General features: G+C 53.0%; 1 protein-coding gene across 1 annotated transcript in view; it reads right to left on the reverse strand.

Annotated features, from left to right (window-relative positions):
* Positions 1-19,219, reverse strand: part of TDRD5 (tudor domain containing 5) — a 2,293,977-nt gene that overhangs the window by 111,981 nt on the left and 2,162,777 nt on the right. The window contains exon 15 of the mRNA XM_069641474.1: positions 17,387-17,573. Within this exon, the coding sequence (XP_069497575.1) occupies positions 17,387-17,573 (187 nt within the window). The remainder of the gene's footprint in view (positions 1-17,386; positions 17,574-19,219) is intronic.

Below are 19,219 nucleotides of genomic sequence, written 5' to 3' on the forward strand. Positions count from 1 at the left end.
CACCAGGCCCCCACTCATGTCCCCTATCATCCCCACACCCCAGCCACCAGGGGCAGCCTCCACCAGGCCCCCACCCATGTCTACAACCACACCCACCCCCCAGCAGTGCAGGGGCAGCCTCCACCAGGCCCCCACTCATGCCCGCCATCACCCCAACCCCCCAGCAGTGCAGGGGCAGCCTCCACCAGGCCCCCACCCATGTCTCCCACCACCCCCACCCCCCAGCAGTGCAGGGGCAGCCTCCACCAGGCCCCCACTCATGTCCCCTATCACCCCCACCCCCCAGAGGCAGCCTCCACCAGGCCCCCACCCATGTCTCCCACCACCCCCACCCCCCAGCCACCAGGGGCAGCCTCCACCAGGCCCCCACTCATGTCCCCTATCACCCCCACCCCGCAGCCACCAGGGGCAGCCTCCACCAGGCCCCCACTCATGTCTCCCATCACCCCCACCCCCCAGCACTGTGGGGCACCTTCCAGCAGGCCCCAACTCATGTCCAACTCATGTTCCCCTGCACCCCCAGCACTGTGCTGCACCCTCCACCAGGCCCCCACCCAGGTCTCCCACCACCCCCACCCCCCAGCAGTGCAGGGGCAGCCTCCACCAGGCTCCCACTCATGTCTCCCATCACCCCCACCCCCCAGCAGTGCAGCGGCAGCCTCCACCAGGCCCCCACTCATGTCTCCCATCACCCCCACCCCCCAGCACTGTGGTGCACCCTCCACCAGGCCCCCACCCATGTCTCCCACCACCCCCACCCCCCAGCAGTGCAGGGGCAGCCTCCACCAGGCCCCCACTCATGTCTCCCATCACCCCCACCCCCCAGCACTGTGGTGCACCCTCCACCAGGCCCCCACCCATGTCTCCCACCACCCCCACCCCCCAGCAGTGCAGGGGCAGCCTCCACCAGGCCCCCACCCATGTCTCCCACCACCCCCACCCCTCAGCCACCAGCCACCAGGGGCAGCCTCCACCAGGCCCCCAATCATGTCCCCTATCACCCCCACCCCCCAGCCACCAGGGGCAGCCTCCACCAGGCCCCCACCCATGTCTCCCACCACCCCCACCCCCCAGCCACCAGGGGCAGCCTCCACCAGGCCCCCACTCATGTCTCCCACCACCCCCACCCCCCAGCACTGTGGGGCACCTGCCAGCAGGCCCCAACTCATGTCCAACTCATGTTCCCCTGCACCCCAGCACTGTGGGGCACCTGCCAGCAGGCCCCCACTCATGTCCAACTCATGTTCCCCTGCACCCCCACCCCCCAGCACTGTGGGGCACCTGCCAGCAGGCCCCCACTCATGTCCAACTCATGTTCCCCTGCACCCCCACCCCCCAGCACTGTGGGGCACCTGCCAGCAGGCCCCAACTCATGTTCCCCAGCCAACATGTCATCACAATCTAGATCCCTGGTCCCTATGGTCGGCCTCCAAATGCAAAACACCCACCCGAGTATTGCATCCACCCACTTAGAAATGGCAATAACATGATAGAACACCAATTGCAAGTTTGGAAACGAACACATGTCCCTCACATACACCCAATGGGTGTCAGTGAATCTCAAAACCCATATCATGATATGCATGAAACCAATGAGATGATACTACACATTGAAGTTTGATCAAAAAATATGTATTAAAGGAAACATAAATTGAATCAAAAATAAACAAACAGAAATGGGAATGTAAAAAAATGAAAAGAAGCATGTCCGTGAAAAAAAGCAAAACCAAAAATCATAATCCAAAGGAGTGGTGTCCAAAGTCACAGTCCACAAAAGAAAATCCAATGGAAAATTATAATTGAAAGCCATTGCTCCTTGGGTAAATTGTAAAAGAAAAAGAAAATCCAACAGTGAACTATGTACAGATGAACAAGCCAGGGTCCATTATCCCAACAAAAGAAATGAAACCTATCTAACACCACTAACTAATAAAAAAAAAACTATATACAAAAATGTGGCCCATTGTCCAAAAGGTCCAAAAAAAATTCAAAAACAAAGGAAACCTAACACTAACTACATAACTATGTACAAGGGCAGCGGGCTAGTCCGACGGCTCACTTTTGGATGTCCCGGGCCAGGGCATCATCAAACTCCTGCTCAATGTCCCGGAGGCGGTCCTCCTCCATGGCCCCGAGGGTCCGCAGGGCCGTCGACGTGTCCACCTCCAACCCCCTGCGGATTGCCTCGAGGCACTCGGCCCGCCTCAGGGCCCTCCGCATAGAGTTCTTCGCCCTGACCATCGTGAGCCGTGCCTCTTCCGCCCGCTGCCGCTCCGCATCTATGGCGTGGCCCAAACGCTGCCACACGGAAGACACTTTCTGTCCTGGGTCCTCCTGCCCTCCGGCCGATGCCTGCCCCTCCAATGTTGAAGGCCCCGAGCCTTCATGGCTCCCACCACGTTGCTGCTGCTGCTGTGCCTCTGCACTGCCTCCTGCTGCCTGCACATCCTCCGCTGGCTGGGGTGCAGTCGTTGATGTGGCCACCCCTGCTGGACGTCCGACTCCCGACTGTGGCAGGGATGCCTCCTCCACCAGCCTGGCCGCACCGTCAGAGGCAGCTCCACAGGGCACCCAGGTGACTGATGGGTGGGAAGATGGCACGGAGGACGACTGGCGCATAGGGGGTTCAGTTGAGGAGGGGATTGCAGCAAGCCCCATCAAACAGAGGAATCCCGCCTGGGTGACCTGTCCCAGTAGGTCGACGCAGTCGCCGAGCCATTCCAGATGACGTGCATTCTCCTCATGAAAAGACTGCAGGTCACCTCGCATGGCCCGTTGACGCAACGCCACACCAGTCAGGACAGGCTCAACCCGGACCCGGATAGCCACGTCCGCAGGCAGAGGAAGGCCAGTTGTCGTGAGCTCATCCCCTGCCTGAAAACGGGTCTGGACGTAGGCATCCCTGCTGGTGCAAGATGATGCAGGGACAGGATCAGGGACAGGATTGCACACAGGCACCTCCGCGGCGGCCTGTGCTGCCTCCTGTCCCTGGTCCTGCACTGCACCACTAGCACCAGTGGGATCCTCACCTCCAGACCCCGTCTCTGTTGCTTGCATGGCCTCCTCCTCCACCAAACCCCCCACCAACCTGGATGACTCCGTGCCATCTTCCCCCGTCGGGCCCTGTGGGGTCCCAGCTGCCCCTTCTGCTGCCGAGGAGTCCAACTCCAACCTCCGCCTCTTGGACCGCCCCCCCGGCAGCTGCGGCCTGGGACGCGGCACCGGACTCCTCACTCCCCGACGAGATCACAACATGGGAGGGGAGCCGGGCCTTGCGTCTCCGGTTGGCGGTGGGACCACCGCCGCTCTGCTCCACAGCACCTTCTCCGCCCTCTTCATCAGTTGACGCTGCAGACAGGGAGAAATAAAACACAGGCATCAGGGCACTGTACAATGGACACATACACACATGACAGTTGTACATGAGTGGCATTGGCAAACCTCAGACATGCCATCACAATCCCCAACACACATGTCATTTCAACTCGCACACATGAGCCATACCACAGCCATATCGCAACTGCCAGCACCATCCATACACATACAACAGCATGAGCAGGCAAAGCTGAGCCAGACATCACATGCAACACAGGAAGTGCACTACACATGTACACACACCACCACACTTGCATGCATGTGTACACCTCTGCCAAGTGTCGCAGTGTTCAGATGGGCATTCATGTCACATCTGCCAATCAGGCTTCCACATCCCGCTGTCACATGCATCCATGTTGCATCACTGTTGCACCCTTGTCAAATAGACACAAATGCACATGTACACAGTACTGATACATGCAGCTGAAAACAACATACATGCATGACATCACGAACATGTTTACTTACATACACATTCATCCAAACATGTGTGCCCACACAACTGCATTTGGCATGCAAGCCTACACACACAAGCACCATCCATGTCTCACACATGACAGCCCTCGCATGTGTTAGCCTCACGGCCCTGTACACCCCCACCCATACTCGGCCCCATACAAACACCTGGACGTGGAGCGCTGGGGATATGCGTTCCACGACCCTCATCTGATCTTCCGACAAGTGGCCCTGGTGCCCCTTGGCATCCGCTGCCTTCAAGAGGCGCCGGGCCTTGTTCAGGGTCCTGGATCTGAAGTCCTCCCAGCGCTTCTTGACATGTTGTAAGTCGCGGACTGCCACCCCCTCCGCGTTGATGGCAGTCACGATGTCAGTCCAGATCCGAGTCCGTCTTCCTTGTCGGCGCGGGAACTTCCGAAGAGGGCATCATACTGCCCCAGGACTTGCTCCACCAGGACACCAACTTCCCTGGCACTGAAGCTGGTGCACCTCTGCCTCTCTGGCCGGGGGTTGTCAGTGGTGCCAGATGTTGCAGGGCCCGACATGACAACCCCAGAGGCAGGAGTGGGTGGGCAACTGGGTCCTGGGGCTGGGCTGTGGAGCGATGGAATCCCAGTCGGGAGTCTTCGGTTCCAGCAGGGGTGGTCACAGCAACAGCACCCCTGGCTGATGTGCAGGCAGCAAATGGCAGGGCACGTGGGCAGCAGGCAGTCAGGCAGCAGCAGATGGCAGGTGGGAGCGTGCTCGGGGCTCTGGGGGGCAGTAATTCGGCCTTCTGGGCAGGAGCGTGGTCTCCCGTGTGCTTACGCGTGGCCAGCTTGAGACGGAGTGATTTGGCACGTGAAAATTCTTCACGTCAGCGTGTAATTCGAGGAAAGGCCCTTAGCGCGTAAGCGCATCTGCATGCATACGCAATTTCATTGGACAGAAGGCCCCTGAAGCGCAAGCGCCCCTGTGACGTGACGCGCACAGGCGTGCATGGGCATTTCAGCGTGCGTGAAAAACTGCACATCCGCGTGTAATCCAAGGAAAGGACCCATGCGCGTAAGTGACGCGCGCGGGCGTTTCCCTCAGCACGGGTTAAAGGTGAGCGGGCCCAGCAGTTCGCTGTACGTGCCTTTCGTGGAGACCGACGTGTGTTGCTGCTTCCTGTTTCGCGCGCCATCACAACTTCACAGCTATCAGGGACGTATCTCTTCTTTTGGCGGGGGTATTGGCTACGCGTGTTTTTCTGCATCGCGCTAGTCAGACGGTGAGTCGCACACGCTCTTTTTCCCACTGCGGGTGCCCCTGTGTATCGCACCCATTTTCGATGTCATAGTAGCCTGCGTGTCCCACGCGTACGCGTTATTCGTGTTACTGGGTGCCACCGCGTACTGCAGGAGGTTGAATCCACGCACGTAGGCTGCAGGGTTGCGTGCACGGTTTTACTGCAGTTTTGGGGTGCCTGAGCGTTGCGTGACCCGTCACTACATCACCGGGGTCACATACAGCCTTGCAGGTGCATGGGGGGCTGTTAACATCTTGCTTCCCACCCCCTTCACCCCAATTGCCCAGGTCAATTGTGGTGTACACCTCCCATTGGCACCACTCCATCTGTGCCGGCACTACTACATCTGTGCCATGGTTGGGAGGCCACCAAAGGTGAGGGGCGCCTCAGCTGGGCGTCCTCCTCGTGGCGGGCGTGGTCGGGGACGTGGTGACCAGGGAGTAGGGGGACTCCAGGGTGTCCAGGGCGGCTACAGAGGGGGAAGAGGCAGGGGGGCGCCACTTGAGCACAATGTTGTGCCATGTGTCGGTGCAGTCATGCCACCACCCCCTGTGGTTCTGGGGGATGCAGCTTCTGCATCTGGCACTGGTGCCCGTGTGACCCGGCAGTCCGTTCCATCGACTGCCACGGGCCCAAGGGTAGTGGTAGGTGCAGCTGTGGACACCGCCACCCAGGCTCAGGGTCTGCCAGCGCAGGCTGCGTTGGCACTTGAGAAGCCCTTGGTAGATCTCCAACAGGCCAGGAGGGAAACCATAGGGGCAGGCCGGGCTGCTCAGACCAAGACACGTGTCCCTGGGGCAGTCATGTCATCTGCTGCCCCGAACAGCCGGGTGTTGGCAAGTGCAGGGGCAGATGCACCCAACAGCATCCCGGTTGTGAGTCTGCCAACCAGGACTGTTGCGGTCAATGACCCTGCCACAGCTGATGTTGCTGCGCAGGGTCCATTAGTGGGCACCCAGCTGCCACTGACACAAGTCAGGCCTTTGGTCATCCCTCCACCTGCCACTCCTTTGGCTCAATCCACCGAAACCACTGGCCATACTGGTCAGGGCGGCATTAGCCAGCCAAGGTCTGCGCCACAGTCCAAGAGGAGGAAGGTTGCACCTGCAGCACAGGCTGGGACCCCCCACACAGCCACGACCTTGTGCACGTCGAGGAAGAAGCCTTTCTGCAAGCGGGAACTGGACTTCCTCGTGGACTATGTGCGGGGCCACAGCCGTGACATGCTAGTGGGTGCCAATAGTCAGACTACGGCTGCCCAACGTGACACCCACTAGAAGCATGTTGCGGAACATGTCAGTTCATTCGGCCATGAGGTGCGCACGGCGCAAGAGTGCAAAAAGCGTTGGAATGACATCAAACGCAGCACTAAGGCTAAGCGTGCCTCTAATTACAACTTGACTCTGGTGACTGGCGGTGGGCCTGCACCAGAGGAGGAAGAGCTCACTCCGCATGAGGCACTCGTTGCGGAGTTCATACCACTTGAATTGGTCGAAGGAGTGGGAGAGATGCTGGACTTTGATGCCCAGTCCAGTGAGTGTTGAGGCGTGTTTGTTGAGGACGTGTGTGTTTCACTTGTGGGATGTGTTGTGCATGATTGCCACTACATGTGACGTGTACATGGTTCTGATGTGTAAGTATTGCAATGCTTCCGTCATGCATGTCTCCTCTGCCTGCATGCGGGGACTCCATGTAGGCATGCTCCCTTGCCCCTCCTCCGCCATTCTGCACCCCAGTTCCACCTTTGCACTGGTGTTCTTCAATCTTGCCAATGTGTACTTTCTTGTTCATGCGTCCTGTGTAGATGCTAACTTCCAGCGTAGAATCTGCCAAACATATGCCGTGTGGTACAGCCTTAGTACTTGATGCAGGGTATCTCACTTGTACTGTGCATAGATCAGATGTCCCACAGGGACAGGAGTACCCATTCATGATCCATGTGCATTGCACGCATGCCCCTATGTGTCCTTGACTGGATGATCACTGTAATACAAGTCCTTGGTTACATACATTGCCTGCCATCTCCTCAGCCTTCCCATGTCAACTGTGGCTCAGTCCTGCATTGCACACATGTTTAGGGTCTGACAATCTGTGTGGCTCACAGGCCTCAGCCTGTTCAATGGCCAATGACTCTGTCCAACTGTTGTTGTGTCTTCTTCACACATGGGCGGAATCCAGAGTTTTCATCATGTGTCCTGCTTACTGTCCCAGCATCATTTGCAGTGTTGTCACTTGAATCACATTAAGCTGTTGATGCCAGTCAACACTGCCTGTCAATACACAGGTGTATGGTCAGCCTTTTGATACCATGCTAGGCATCCCTGCTTTGGTACTGGGGTGGAGGGGTGCTTGGCTTCTAGATATGGTACACATTGAATGCACAATGCACGTGATGTCTGAATTTGACATTGCACTGCCTTCACATTTCCTGGCACACACCATGGAGTCCTAGTACATGTAGGTAGTGAGTGGCGTACACATTTTCTGCACTGCATAGACCCACTTCCATGGAAACTGCCACCTTTCAACAGGTCTGATCACAGAAGCAATTCAAAGTTGACCCAGCATGCATGCCAGGTTATATGTTGTGTGTCACATGTCTGCCTGATGCGTTTGCTGTTGGTGTGTGTGTGTGTTGTGTGCTTCTGACATGTGTAGTGACCTTTTGTCTCTCTATTTTTCAGGTGATGACGCAATGGAGGCGGAGGATGGTGTTGTCATGCCAGACACAGGGTTGTTACCACTAAATCAACCCGGCACTAGTGGGGGTCGTGGGGTGGTAGGCCACGAAAACCCCCAAGTGCTACAGTCCATCTTGTCTCTGGCTGCCTATGAGTCCAGCCTTGATGACGACTCTGACGTCCATGTTGAGTTGGATGAGCATCAAGTCCATGTTTTAGGGGTGAGTGATTCTGATGTGGACACTCCTCTGTCTGCGACACCTGCACTGAGGGATCAGACAGTCTTGGTTCCTCCGCCCGTGGTGGATCGGGACGCAGGGTCACCCTCCACACCAGTCACTGATGTGCCTGGGACATCACGTCGACGGGGGCATGTAGTCGTGCAGCCGAGGGCAGTGCCAGCACAGCGAGGACCCCCGGTCCTTGGGTCCCGCAGGGGTCAAGCCCGGCAACGCGGTTGCCGCGCGCAACCGCAGTATACTGAGTGGGAGCAAGACATGACTGCCAATTCAGAACGGCAGGGGGCAGCAATGGAGAACATCGCTGAGAGCATGGAGCGTGTGGCCCGATCTGTGCTCCCCCCTGCTAGGCAGGTGCTTCTCCAGCAGCAGGCGGCACAGTCCACGGCCCGCTCGCTCAGGCTGGGCATGGCGGCCTCAGACAAGGCACGCCAGGCTGAAATGTCGTCTCTGCATCAAGCAATTGCTGCTCATGCAGAGGCGCACATGGATGCCCTGAGGGAGGAGTATGCTTTCCTCAGATCCACTCTGGGTGTCCTTATGATGTCCCAGAGGCAGCAGGCAGAGGAGAGGTTTGCACAGCTTGAGCGTACCATCTCGGCTGAGCTACAGGCTTGCCGGGAGGTGCAGCGGTTGTCCAGCCAGGCCTTGCAGGAGGAACTCCGTGTTACACGTGCTACCTTGCAAGAGGAAGCACGTGTATCACGTGAGGTTCTGCATGCAGGCCTATGTCACATCGCCACACAGAACCAGGCTCACCCGTCCGGCAGACTTGCTGCCGACGAGGGGCAAGCTGCGGCTAGGCGTGGCCAGGCTACTGTGCAACGTCCTCCTTTACAGGATGAGCCAGACTCGGGCGACCATCTATCTCCCACATTGGTCGGGCTGTGCAGGCGTTGAGCCCATGGAGGTTTTTTTTTTGGCTCAGCATCATCGCATGTGGATGTTGAGCAGCACCCTGTACCTCCCCCCTCCTGGGTGCCTCCCTTCCCCCCCCGGGTCGTATGTGGCCATTTTTGATTTTTCTTTTAGTTTAGTTAGTTAAGTTTCTGTTTGATAGTTAGTTTAATTAGGTAATGTAGGTTTTCCATAGTTAGTGTAATTAGTTAATATAGTTTAAAATTGCTTGTCTATTGTGCTTTCATGTGACTGTGCGGTGGTTTGTGGCTTCTAAAGGCATCCACTGTCTGTTCCAGCTGGGCCCTTCAGGCTTGTCTTGTGTATGTGTTTGCTGCTTGGGGTCCTTGACTCACATATGCCACTCCTGCCTCCCTTATCCATGGGCTCGCAAGGATGGTTCGGTGTCACAACCTTTTACACAAGGGCTTTGGACTGTCATATCTGTGGCATGTCTGGTGCTGTGTGACTTGTATTTACACCCCTAGTGGGGATGATTTTGGTGTTATTGTCCACTGTTCAGCTTTTGCTAGATGGGGTGTTTCATGATTAATGTGTACATTCATTGCTATGCATTGTGTAGTATGTTTCTCATCTTTACTGTACACGTGCTTGTTGCAATTCATGCTGTAGATAGTGTTCACACTTTTGGATGTGAAAGACGGACTGATGGTGTGATTTATGATGTGACTCTCTGACATGGTCAAGTAATGAGATGCCTGAAGAGACACACACAGATGACTTTGAAGCATTAATCATGTGTTTCATGCCCTTTCTGCAGGGGGATGAGCCTCCAGAGCACCTTTGCCAGCAGACATTGCCCATTGGACGACGGAATTCTGGACACATTTGTTGGTGCCCACATGCACATGTGTGCACAAGCAGAGGCACAGGGATTGCAGACCTACATCCTAGAACTGCTGACGTGTTCCAAGGAACTCCAGGCAAGGTGAGCAGCACAGGGGGGCCACAACACAGCAAAGCTTGCACCAGGCGAGTTGCACATGCAGGCTTAGTCACAGCACTGAGGGTGAGCTTGGACGAATATTGGTGTTGAAGCACACAATGCAGCTCAGATGTGTTGGTGGACTGATGGCTGTTGATTGTAAGGCTGTCTGGGACACCTGCAGGGGCAGTGGCACATACCCTCCGGTACACCAAGGTCCATCGAGGCACTTGTATCAACCATGTAGCCTTCCGAGACATGGAAAGGGGCAGCTCACAGGGACATACAGCAAGGGACATACTCGGGCGCAGTGCATTTCATTTCCATGTACATTATGATAAATGCACTGCCAACTTTGTTTCGGTCATGGTGGTACACAACTTGCTCTGAAGTCATGGCTTGCTATATGGGTATGTCTGCTTAGCCAGGGAACATTGCATGTTGTGTGAATTGTGACACATTGGTGTTCCATTTGCAACGCACCCACCGGCGGCTGACTTACTGCATTGACTGTGTATGACCCATCACAGGGGTAATGTTATATATGGGTACGAAGCATCTACACCAGATTGTCTGTTTGTAGAGTGGTTTGTTGCTACGGGGCATGTTTGGTGGTGTGTTTTTGTGTAATTGGCACGTACAGGTTGTGGACTGTGGCTCTCTTTGCAGCATTGCAGTGCTCCTGTAACCGGACCTGAGAGTGCGCAGGCAGGAGGCCAGCACTCAAAACCAGAGCTAAGTGTCATGTTGTTTTTCTTTCAAACTGCTCTGCATAGGCTTGCTGGGGGGTGCACTAATGCATGGATGTATGTGTAATTCAATTTGGTATGTTTTTTTCCCCCTAATCACCCGGAATCCTATGCAATTTTGAACCCTGTACCCTCTACCCGGTGTTCCTGCTTCCCGTACCTATCCAAGCAACGTTCCCTAACTCTCTTTCCCCGCTGGTGTTGCGGATGCCTGTGTAAGCCCCGAACTTGCAGGTGCCAAAACCCTAGAGAGGGTGGTTGGTTCGTGCCACTCCTAAGCCTGGACTACAGAAGGCCATGACAATGATGTCCAAGTTTGTTTGGATTGTGTATGTGTTCATGCAGGTAGTACATTTTCGTGCATTCCCTACTTTCATGTGTCATTCCTCCTCCCCTCTCCTGCCACTCATTCCAGTTATCCAGTGTGCCAACACCTGTCCCGACTGCATATCCCTGAACCTCCTTCCCCACCAGGGTCTCAGGGGCCTGTGTGAGTTTGACCTTGCAGGCACCCGGGACACGGTGGGGGTGGTTGTTTCGTGACACTCCCGCGCCTGTACACGGGACCTGTGACAGTACACATCCGTTCATGGTGCATCATCCTATGTTATGTACCACACATGGTTCACATCCGGTTGTGACATTGTTTTACTGTGCTACCTTGGTTGTTGCATCATTGTGGTAGTACTTGGCCTTTGTGAGGTACTGCTACGTCAAGTCATCTACTGGAGGGTGTTCTGGTTTGTTTTTATGCCTTGGATTTTGTGATTTTGGAAATGAGTGTGGATTCTGAGGGTGCAGGCACCTTTTTACACACAAGGTGGGAGATGGTGACGAAGGGTAAAGGTGATCCTGTGGCCAGGTGGAATTGAGGGTTGAAGGCTCCATGACCCAGGTGCAGTTGTTCAGTGGGTCATGGTCATTTGTGAGGGAGGGGGGGGGGGTTGTTGTTGATAGTTGCTTTGCCCTGCAGTGTGATGGGAACTCTGACATTGTAATGGTGGTATCCTATGTACATGTTTTGTTCTGCTGATCAATGCCTGTTCATGTGTTGTGTTTACCTTTCAGGTGCGAGGGGATTGTTATGGTTTGACATGCATGGGTATACACATGGTGAATGTTCACATGTGATGTGTAGAGAACACTGATGGTCACTTGATTGCACATGCATATGTTGAGTGCATGTCCTTGCTGACCCACACACTTGCACTCTGATGCACTACATGTACTACCACCCTTGCATATCCACGTGTACACTGTTTGCCTTCTGGTGCCCACTGTGTCCCTGCAGCACATGTTCTGTGACCAATTATGGATCCTGTACATGCCTAATTTGCTTTTTGATGTGGTCGCTTAGATGTGATGCTCAGGGTGTGCATCACACACAATGGCTGTTCACTGTGCTGTGCGCTGAGCAGTGTGTTGCAGGAGTAGGACACAGCACACAGAAGCTGCAGTGTTGATTTTGCAATGCACAATGTGCATGTAGACAGGCATTCATTGTTATGTTACGTCTACAACTCTTGTAATGCATTTTGAAATTACTTATTTTGGGTGGGAGGTTGTTGGTCTGTCATTTCATCTGATTCCAGGTCAGGCATCATTGTCTGATGCCACTGTACATTTTGGACATGGCAATGTGTACCTTATTGTTACTGTGTTGGTGTATGGGTATTGCTTGCCATGTCATGTTGTGGTTTGGGAGGGTTTGAGTGACATAACAGTGATGGCCATGGCCTGTTTTGCAGGTGTATGTGATGCACACCTTGCATGTCAGGGTCATCCGCTTCTCAAAGCAACTAGCTGGGGGTAGATCTCTCTCCGCGGCAGGGCCCTCCCTCTGGAACAGCCTTCCTGCCTCACTGGACCTTGAGGGGAACCATCTCCGGTTCGGAAAGCACCTCAAGACCTTCCTCTTTGCTTCTGCTTTTTCTCTGCCTCTCCCTTGCAAAATTCTTCACTGAAACTGCACTGGATCTGCAACTGGGCCACTCTCACTGACCTCGGTCCCTGGCCCTGCCACTCTCCACTTGCACTGCCTCCCTGGCAACCCCTGCACTGCGGTACTGTCTCTCTATCCCCACAGCCCCCCCCCTTCCCAGCACTTGTCTGCACTTACCTTTGCAGTTGCCACCAGCTGGTCTATGTATTTGTTTTTTGGTCTACTTACCCTGTACTGCACTCCCCCCCTTCCCCATGCACTTTTCCCTTCCCCCTACCCCTACACTTGCACAATTTAAATGACACCTGGCCTAGTAGTACCGTTGTCTGTCTTCCCTTGTTCCCCCCTCCCTGCCTCATCGCACCTTGAAATACTTGTGTATAGGCCATATCATGTCATGTCATATGTGTGCCTTTTGGTCACACAGGATAGCTTGTGTTTAAGTAGCTAGGGATGCAGACAATGTGGCACTTCCATGGCAACTATCTCAGGGTGGTAGGGTTGTGACAGTTGACTGTCTCTTTGTCATCATCGATTGTCACCTGGTATGTGCCAGGCCTGTGTGCACTCCGCAGGGGTGGGAGTTTAGGTGAAAAATGTGGCCACAAGCTGGGTCCGGGATTCCTCGCCACGTGCCCTGTCCCCTCCCATGGGCAGCGCCTGTGGTTGGGGATGTGGGGGCACCACCATGTCCACCGGGATGCCCTGCCGTGTTGCAACATTGTGCAGGACACATGCTGCCACAATGATCCTGCACACTACTGGTGGTGAATAGAGTAGCTGCCCGCCAGAGCGGTCAAGGGAGCGGAAACGTGACTTGAGCACTCCGAATGTGCGCTCCACTATGGCCCTGGTTGCAATATGGGCGGCGTTGTATCTTACCTGGGGTGGTGTGGTGGGGTTTTGGATTGGCGTCATCATGTGGTTGCTCAGAGGGTAGGCACTGTCCCCTGGGGAGGTGTAAATGGTTGTGATTATTGGGGTTTGTTTATTTGTGTGTGTGTGTGACATGCATGCATGTGCAAGGGCATTTGTACTCACCTAGGAGCCATGCGTCTCCATGCTGCCCAGCTTCCAGGGCCCGGCTCAGGGCGGACATTCTGTATATGAAACTGTCATGGGTGGAGCCAGGGTAGTTTGCATAGACAGAGGTGATGATTCCCTTTGCATCGCATACCACCTGTACATTGATGGGCCACATGGGTGCAATCTATGGCACCGAGCACTTTGGGGAAGTGTGCCACCCTGAAAAAATCCAGGACAACGGCCTGCCTTTCTGCGGGTGTTCTGGGCATGTATATGTGCCTGCGGACTGAGGGGCGCGCTGTCATGATTGCCAAGACCTGGTGTAGGCAGCGTGACTGCGTGGCCTGTGAGACCCCCCCCCCCGCTATGGCAGTAGTCCGCTGAAATGACCCAGTGGCCAAAAAATGCAGTACATTGAGCAGCTTCTCCAAGGGACTCAATGCTTGGGAGCAAAGGGTGGGGGATGTAAGGTCATCTTCCCACTCCCTGACCAGGTCTAGGATGATGTGGGGTGGAAACCTATACCTGCCATAGACCTGGTCGTCAGGCATCCCAAAAAGGCTTGTCCGTGGTGCGAAAATGCGTGCCCTGGCTATTCTCCTCCTCCTGCGGTGTCCCACGATCAGTGCTGCGACAAATGGGGCATTCATCGTAGCTGTATATACGTGTTTGTTGTTTGCGCGCACTTTTATACTGTGCGCGGGGACGCTTCCGCCTGCCTTTGTGTGGCGGACGCGTTGACGCCTGTGTGCGTCTTTTGCCGTGCGCGGGTTTCCCGTATTCGAATCCATGAATACGGGTTGTTCGCGTGCGTGTGGGCGTTCTGTGTAGTTCCCTGCAGTACTTCCCCAGTTACGCCTTCTTTTTCACGCGTTATTCCCCATTCCGCGTGTTACGCCCACTGTTCCGCCCACTTTGGTTGTGTGCGCCGCGATATGTGCGCTTTTGCTGTGCGCGTAGCGCACGCCGTGTATGCCTGCGTGCACCATGGCTGGATTGGGCGCACGGACAGCGGGAAACACGCACAGCGTCTTCCTTGCATCGCACACGTGCGTGTGCGCTGCGTTTCTCGCGCTACCTTGCGCCTGCTTGCGCTGGGATTTTCGGCGCACGTTTACTCCATGAATCGACCCCTTTATTGTGATAAATGTAACATTTAGAATTGCACTTGTCTTCATCCGACTGTCTATTTTGTTGCATTGTTCATTCTGCAATAATTGAATTGTATGAAGCAAGAGTTAAGTAATGCTCTTTTTTAATATTGCGAATATATTTAAAAAATTGATATTTGTTTGATAAAACAGAGTTAAATTTGACTCTCTCATCATGCCAGGAGTGTAAGATGCATGTCCTCTGAAAACAGAGAGGTCACCCACAATCGTTTTGTTTGCAAGTTAAGGTTTAAGAACATGGTAGAGGGTTCGTTTGTGGGTTAGTTTCCTCAAGCCTCCTTAGGTTGTTTGTTTGCTGCACAATCAAAGGCACATGCTATTAGTGACTTTTGCTTAATACACCTAGTTTTGGGCTGCTGAGCTGGGAAAGCCCTGCCTGTGATTTGCCTTCCCTGTCTGCTGACTGCAGGCGCACGGGGCATAGTGGTGGACATCCCTTGGTTCCTTTTGATATGCCTGCCACCAAACCCAAGGGGGGGCAATAAAGGCACTATACTGGAGTCCCTAGCGGCCAAAGGCAGACAGTGAAACCAGATTCTGATGAAGGAACCTGAGTGGATGGATGAGGCACCAGCAATGGCGGGGACACAAGAAGACAAGATCCTCACCAGCTCCAATACATGGTGTTCTGGCTATCAGATGAACCTAGTATGGGATCTAAGCTGCTACATGATATGCTGCACCAGGTGGTACTGAAAGAAGAACTGTGGGTTGTGGATGGTTGTGTGGGGCGAATAATAATGTTGGTTAAGCTTGGGCGGCAGATTTGGGGAAGAATGGCAAAGATACTGGGATTGCGTACTCCATACTGGCTGCATGTTCCCATGACAGTGGATGCATGCTCGGGATTAGATGAACTGGCATTGGCCAGGCGGTGGGAAGCTCTAGGGATCACCAAATGGGAGGCCATGCACAAAGACAGTTTTCAAAGACCTAAATGAGCTGATGCATGCCGAGATTCTCCCCAAGGGCCAGCTCTTACGGTATCAAAAGCTGGTTGCAGTGGCAAAAAGGAGATGGACGACCTGGCCGGGGGACCCAGAGCCTACTACGCTATTAACCTTGATGTATGAGATGGAGGATGGCGCTTGTACGGATGCTTGCTGGGTGCAGTCCGTACACGGAATGCAAGAATGACAATGCTGTGGAAGGCAGATCTGAGCCAGGAGTTGTGTGACACTCAATGGGATGATGCATTGTTTTTTGTTAAAAGAAGGTTTCACGTAATGCAAGGTTCTGTCTTTTACAACTTAAATGTGCTTCATAGGACCTATATGACACCTAGTTGAGTGACCAGATTTGACCCTACTCTTCCTCCTTGCTGCCCGCGGTGTGGTGCGGATGGGGCAGAAATGATTCATATATTTTGGAAATACACCAGGGTGCAGGCTTTCTTGCACCAGATAAAGACATGTGTTAATGCTGGAATCACACTCTACAGTTGGGAACCGGCAGAATGCTTGCTGGGTGCATACCCCAGGCCGGAAAGATAAAGACATGTGATTAAGCAGACGGATTTAGCATGTGTACTAGCTAAGCAGCATATAGCAATGGGCTGAAAATTGAAGGGGGGCTGCAAAATTGTATATGTTACAACGATTTTGCACGTTAGAGCACGGCAGAGACCACTGCTTGGTATAGGGCTCTAAGAATTGGTATTAGGGAGCGCACAGAGAATATTGAGGCATGGAATGCTCCTCTTCTAAAGATGTTTCATCCGTTGGATGACAAACCGCTATTATCACTGGTCTGTGGTGTTGGGCTTGCTTATACATATAACTGGATTCATGCTTATATGTGACACTTTGGTGAACCTACCCACATGCTTGAAAAGATGCCCCTGCTCAGATGGCCCATAGGCTATGGATGCAAATCAGGTGTGTACTGTAGCCCAACTGACCACTGGCTCGGGAATCCTGGTATGCCTTCTTTATGTTTAATTGTTTTTTTGGTTGTAACCTTTTGTTTATTGTTATGATTTCTTTTATATGCTATGCAATTAATAGCATTCTTGTTTCGTTGTTTTCATGATATAAACTGTGGATTATACATTGTGCTTGCATATATCGATAAACAGAGTTTAAAATAAATTCTTAGATGCATGTCTTTATTAGGTCAGTGCCAACTCAGAATCAAGTTTTGCTTTGCATAAGCAGCCACAAACGTGCCTCTGCCCTTGGAAGTGGCTTCTCTACACTGACCTCTGTATGGAAATAAGGTGCTAATTTTCCAGCAACATCGGTCACCCAGTATTTGAAAAAGGCATCTTCTCAAAGGGCAATTACCACGTTATTAAACTATGGGAATATGCAGGTGCCACAGAATTCATCTCTACCTAGTCACATCCTCCAACCTTTTAAACCATAATACTTTGGGGAGAGGTGCAGTCTAGTTCCAATTCTCCTTCCCTTTTCCAGCCATTATGAGAAATTCTGCTCTCATCTACTAGGTTTAATCCAATTTCATGTTATCAATCCCAACACTCAGCTTTCACATTTTAAGGCACCATGAACTAGATTAGATGCCCATTTTATAATCCAAGAGTCAGAAATCCCTCTGTGGTCCGTCTGACAAAAGATTGACATCTTAATGGACTAGGGTCAGGATTCACATTACATACTTCAAAATCTTACCTCTGTGTTCTGGCAATGCAGCTTTCTCTGTTGATTGTGATGACTGCTCATTAGTTGAGGTAGCAGGACCGGAGTCTTGGATCATTCCCTCAGGTGGGTTTGTTGACTTGATTAGCGATATATAAAATTCTTCCAGTGATTTTGGCAGAGTCACAGACTCCAAAGATTCTCCAAAGAAATCGGATTCCTGTATTAAATAAATTAAGAACTATGTTACGGGTTACTTGACTTTTCTGACCCCATCCAGAGTGGGATTGCCCTATCCTTGTCTGAAAATCATGCAGGTATTGCAGTAAACAGAATGAAAAAAGGTGCGCAATGTGGAGAAAACAGTTACTCACCATAGTGATTCCTATCCTCCTAGTCCTCCTTCCTCCATACTGATAGGGGTTACCTCATCCCACGGGGATGGGACAGAGCTTTTTTGCGCTGTAATAGAACTTTCCCATTAATTGAATGCACGCAGGGAATGCCCACCCATGATGAATCTGCCCACATGCCTCGCTCATCAGTCCTTTTTCCCCTGTCCGTTGGCTACAAAGCCTAACTGAATCAATTTAGCGGGTGATGGGAGCGAGGAGGGTCGTGTGGAGGAAAAGGGACTATGAACTAGGAGTACAGTAGTCACTAAGGTAAGTAACTGCTTCTTACTCCTACGTCCTGTGCTCTTTCATCCATACAGGTGGGAGATTTGGTAGAATAGAACACACACAGGTAGAGGTTATTTAACTAGGAGCAAACAGGTTTTGCAAGACTGCCTGGCCAAATCTGGCATCAGCCCTGGAACTGGTATCCAGACAATAGTGCTTGCAAAATACTGATGGTGTGGACCATGTGGCAGCCCTGCTGACGACGTCCCATGGGAAGTGACTGGGAATCTACTGCAGTGGCCTTTTCCCTCATTGCATGCGCATGCACACCCCTAGGTGGAGTCAGCTTCTGAGAGGAGTAACAGTAGTTAATGGCAGACAAGCCACCGAGCAACAGTGGCCTTCGATGCTTGACTGCACGGGTTGTGTCCCCCGAAGGCGACAAAGAGATCATCTGATTTTCTGATCCTGTTGGCCCTGTTCCTGGAAGGTAGAATTTGAGCGCCCTACCGCCATTTAAGGTGTGAAGAGTAGCTTCTGCAGAGGACTGTGGTTCTGGAAAAAACATCGGCAGGACCACCTCCTCATTCATTTGGAAGGAGCAAACCGCATGGGTAAGAATGCTGGTTGTGTGCACAGCATGACATTGTCCCTGTGAAAGAATGTGTACGTTTCCAAAGCTCGAGAAAGCCTGTATCTTACTCAACCTCAAACGCTGAAGTGAGGGCAACCAACAGGGACACCTTCCAAGGGAGGAAATTAAGTTCTGTAGAATGCAGAGGCCCCAAGGGCTTGGCAGTTGCCCTCCAAATGTCTGTGAATCACTGGATAAGCCTTGTAGAATAAGGACGACTCGCCCATGTTCCAGTATGCCCCAATAGCTGCTAAGTATGGGCGACAGGAATCAACAGAGATGCCCGAAGAGGCCAGGTGAGAGATGAAGGAAAGTACATCATCCAAGGCGCTGGAGAGTGGGTTGATACCCTTTCCCAAAGCTCAACGACAAACAGGTTCTTTTACTTTGGTATTGGGACAGCGTAGATTGTTTCCTGGCCACCTGAATGATCTTCATGTTCTCTGTGGACAGACCTAAATTACCTTGATTCAAACCCTCAAGGACCAGACAGCTAAGTTGAGCAATCGAGGGCATGGATGAAGGATCCTGCCCTGTTCCTGGATCAAGATGTCGTGCCACTGTGGAAGAGCAATCAAGCTCAGTCCATTCAGTCCCGCCAGTTGGGAG

The sequence above is a fragment of the Ambystoma mexicanum genome, chromosome 1q (genome assembly GCF_040938575.1).
Source record: "Ambystoma mexicanum isolate Mex_15411 chromosome 1q, UKY_AmexF1_1, whole genome shotgun sequence".
Classification (NCBI taxonomy): domain Eukaryota; kingdom Metazoa; phylum Chordata; class Amphibia; order Caudata; family Ambystomatidae; genus Ambystoma; species Ambystoma mexicanum.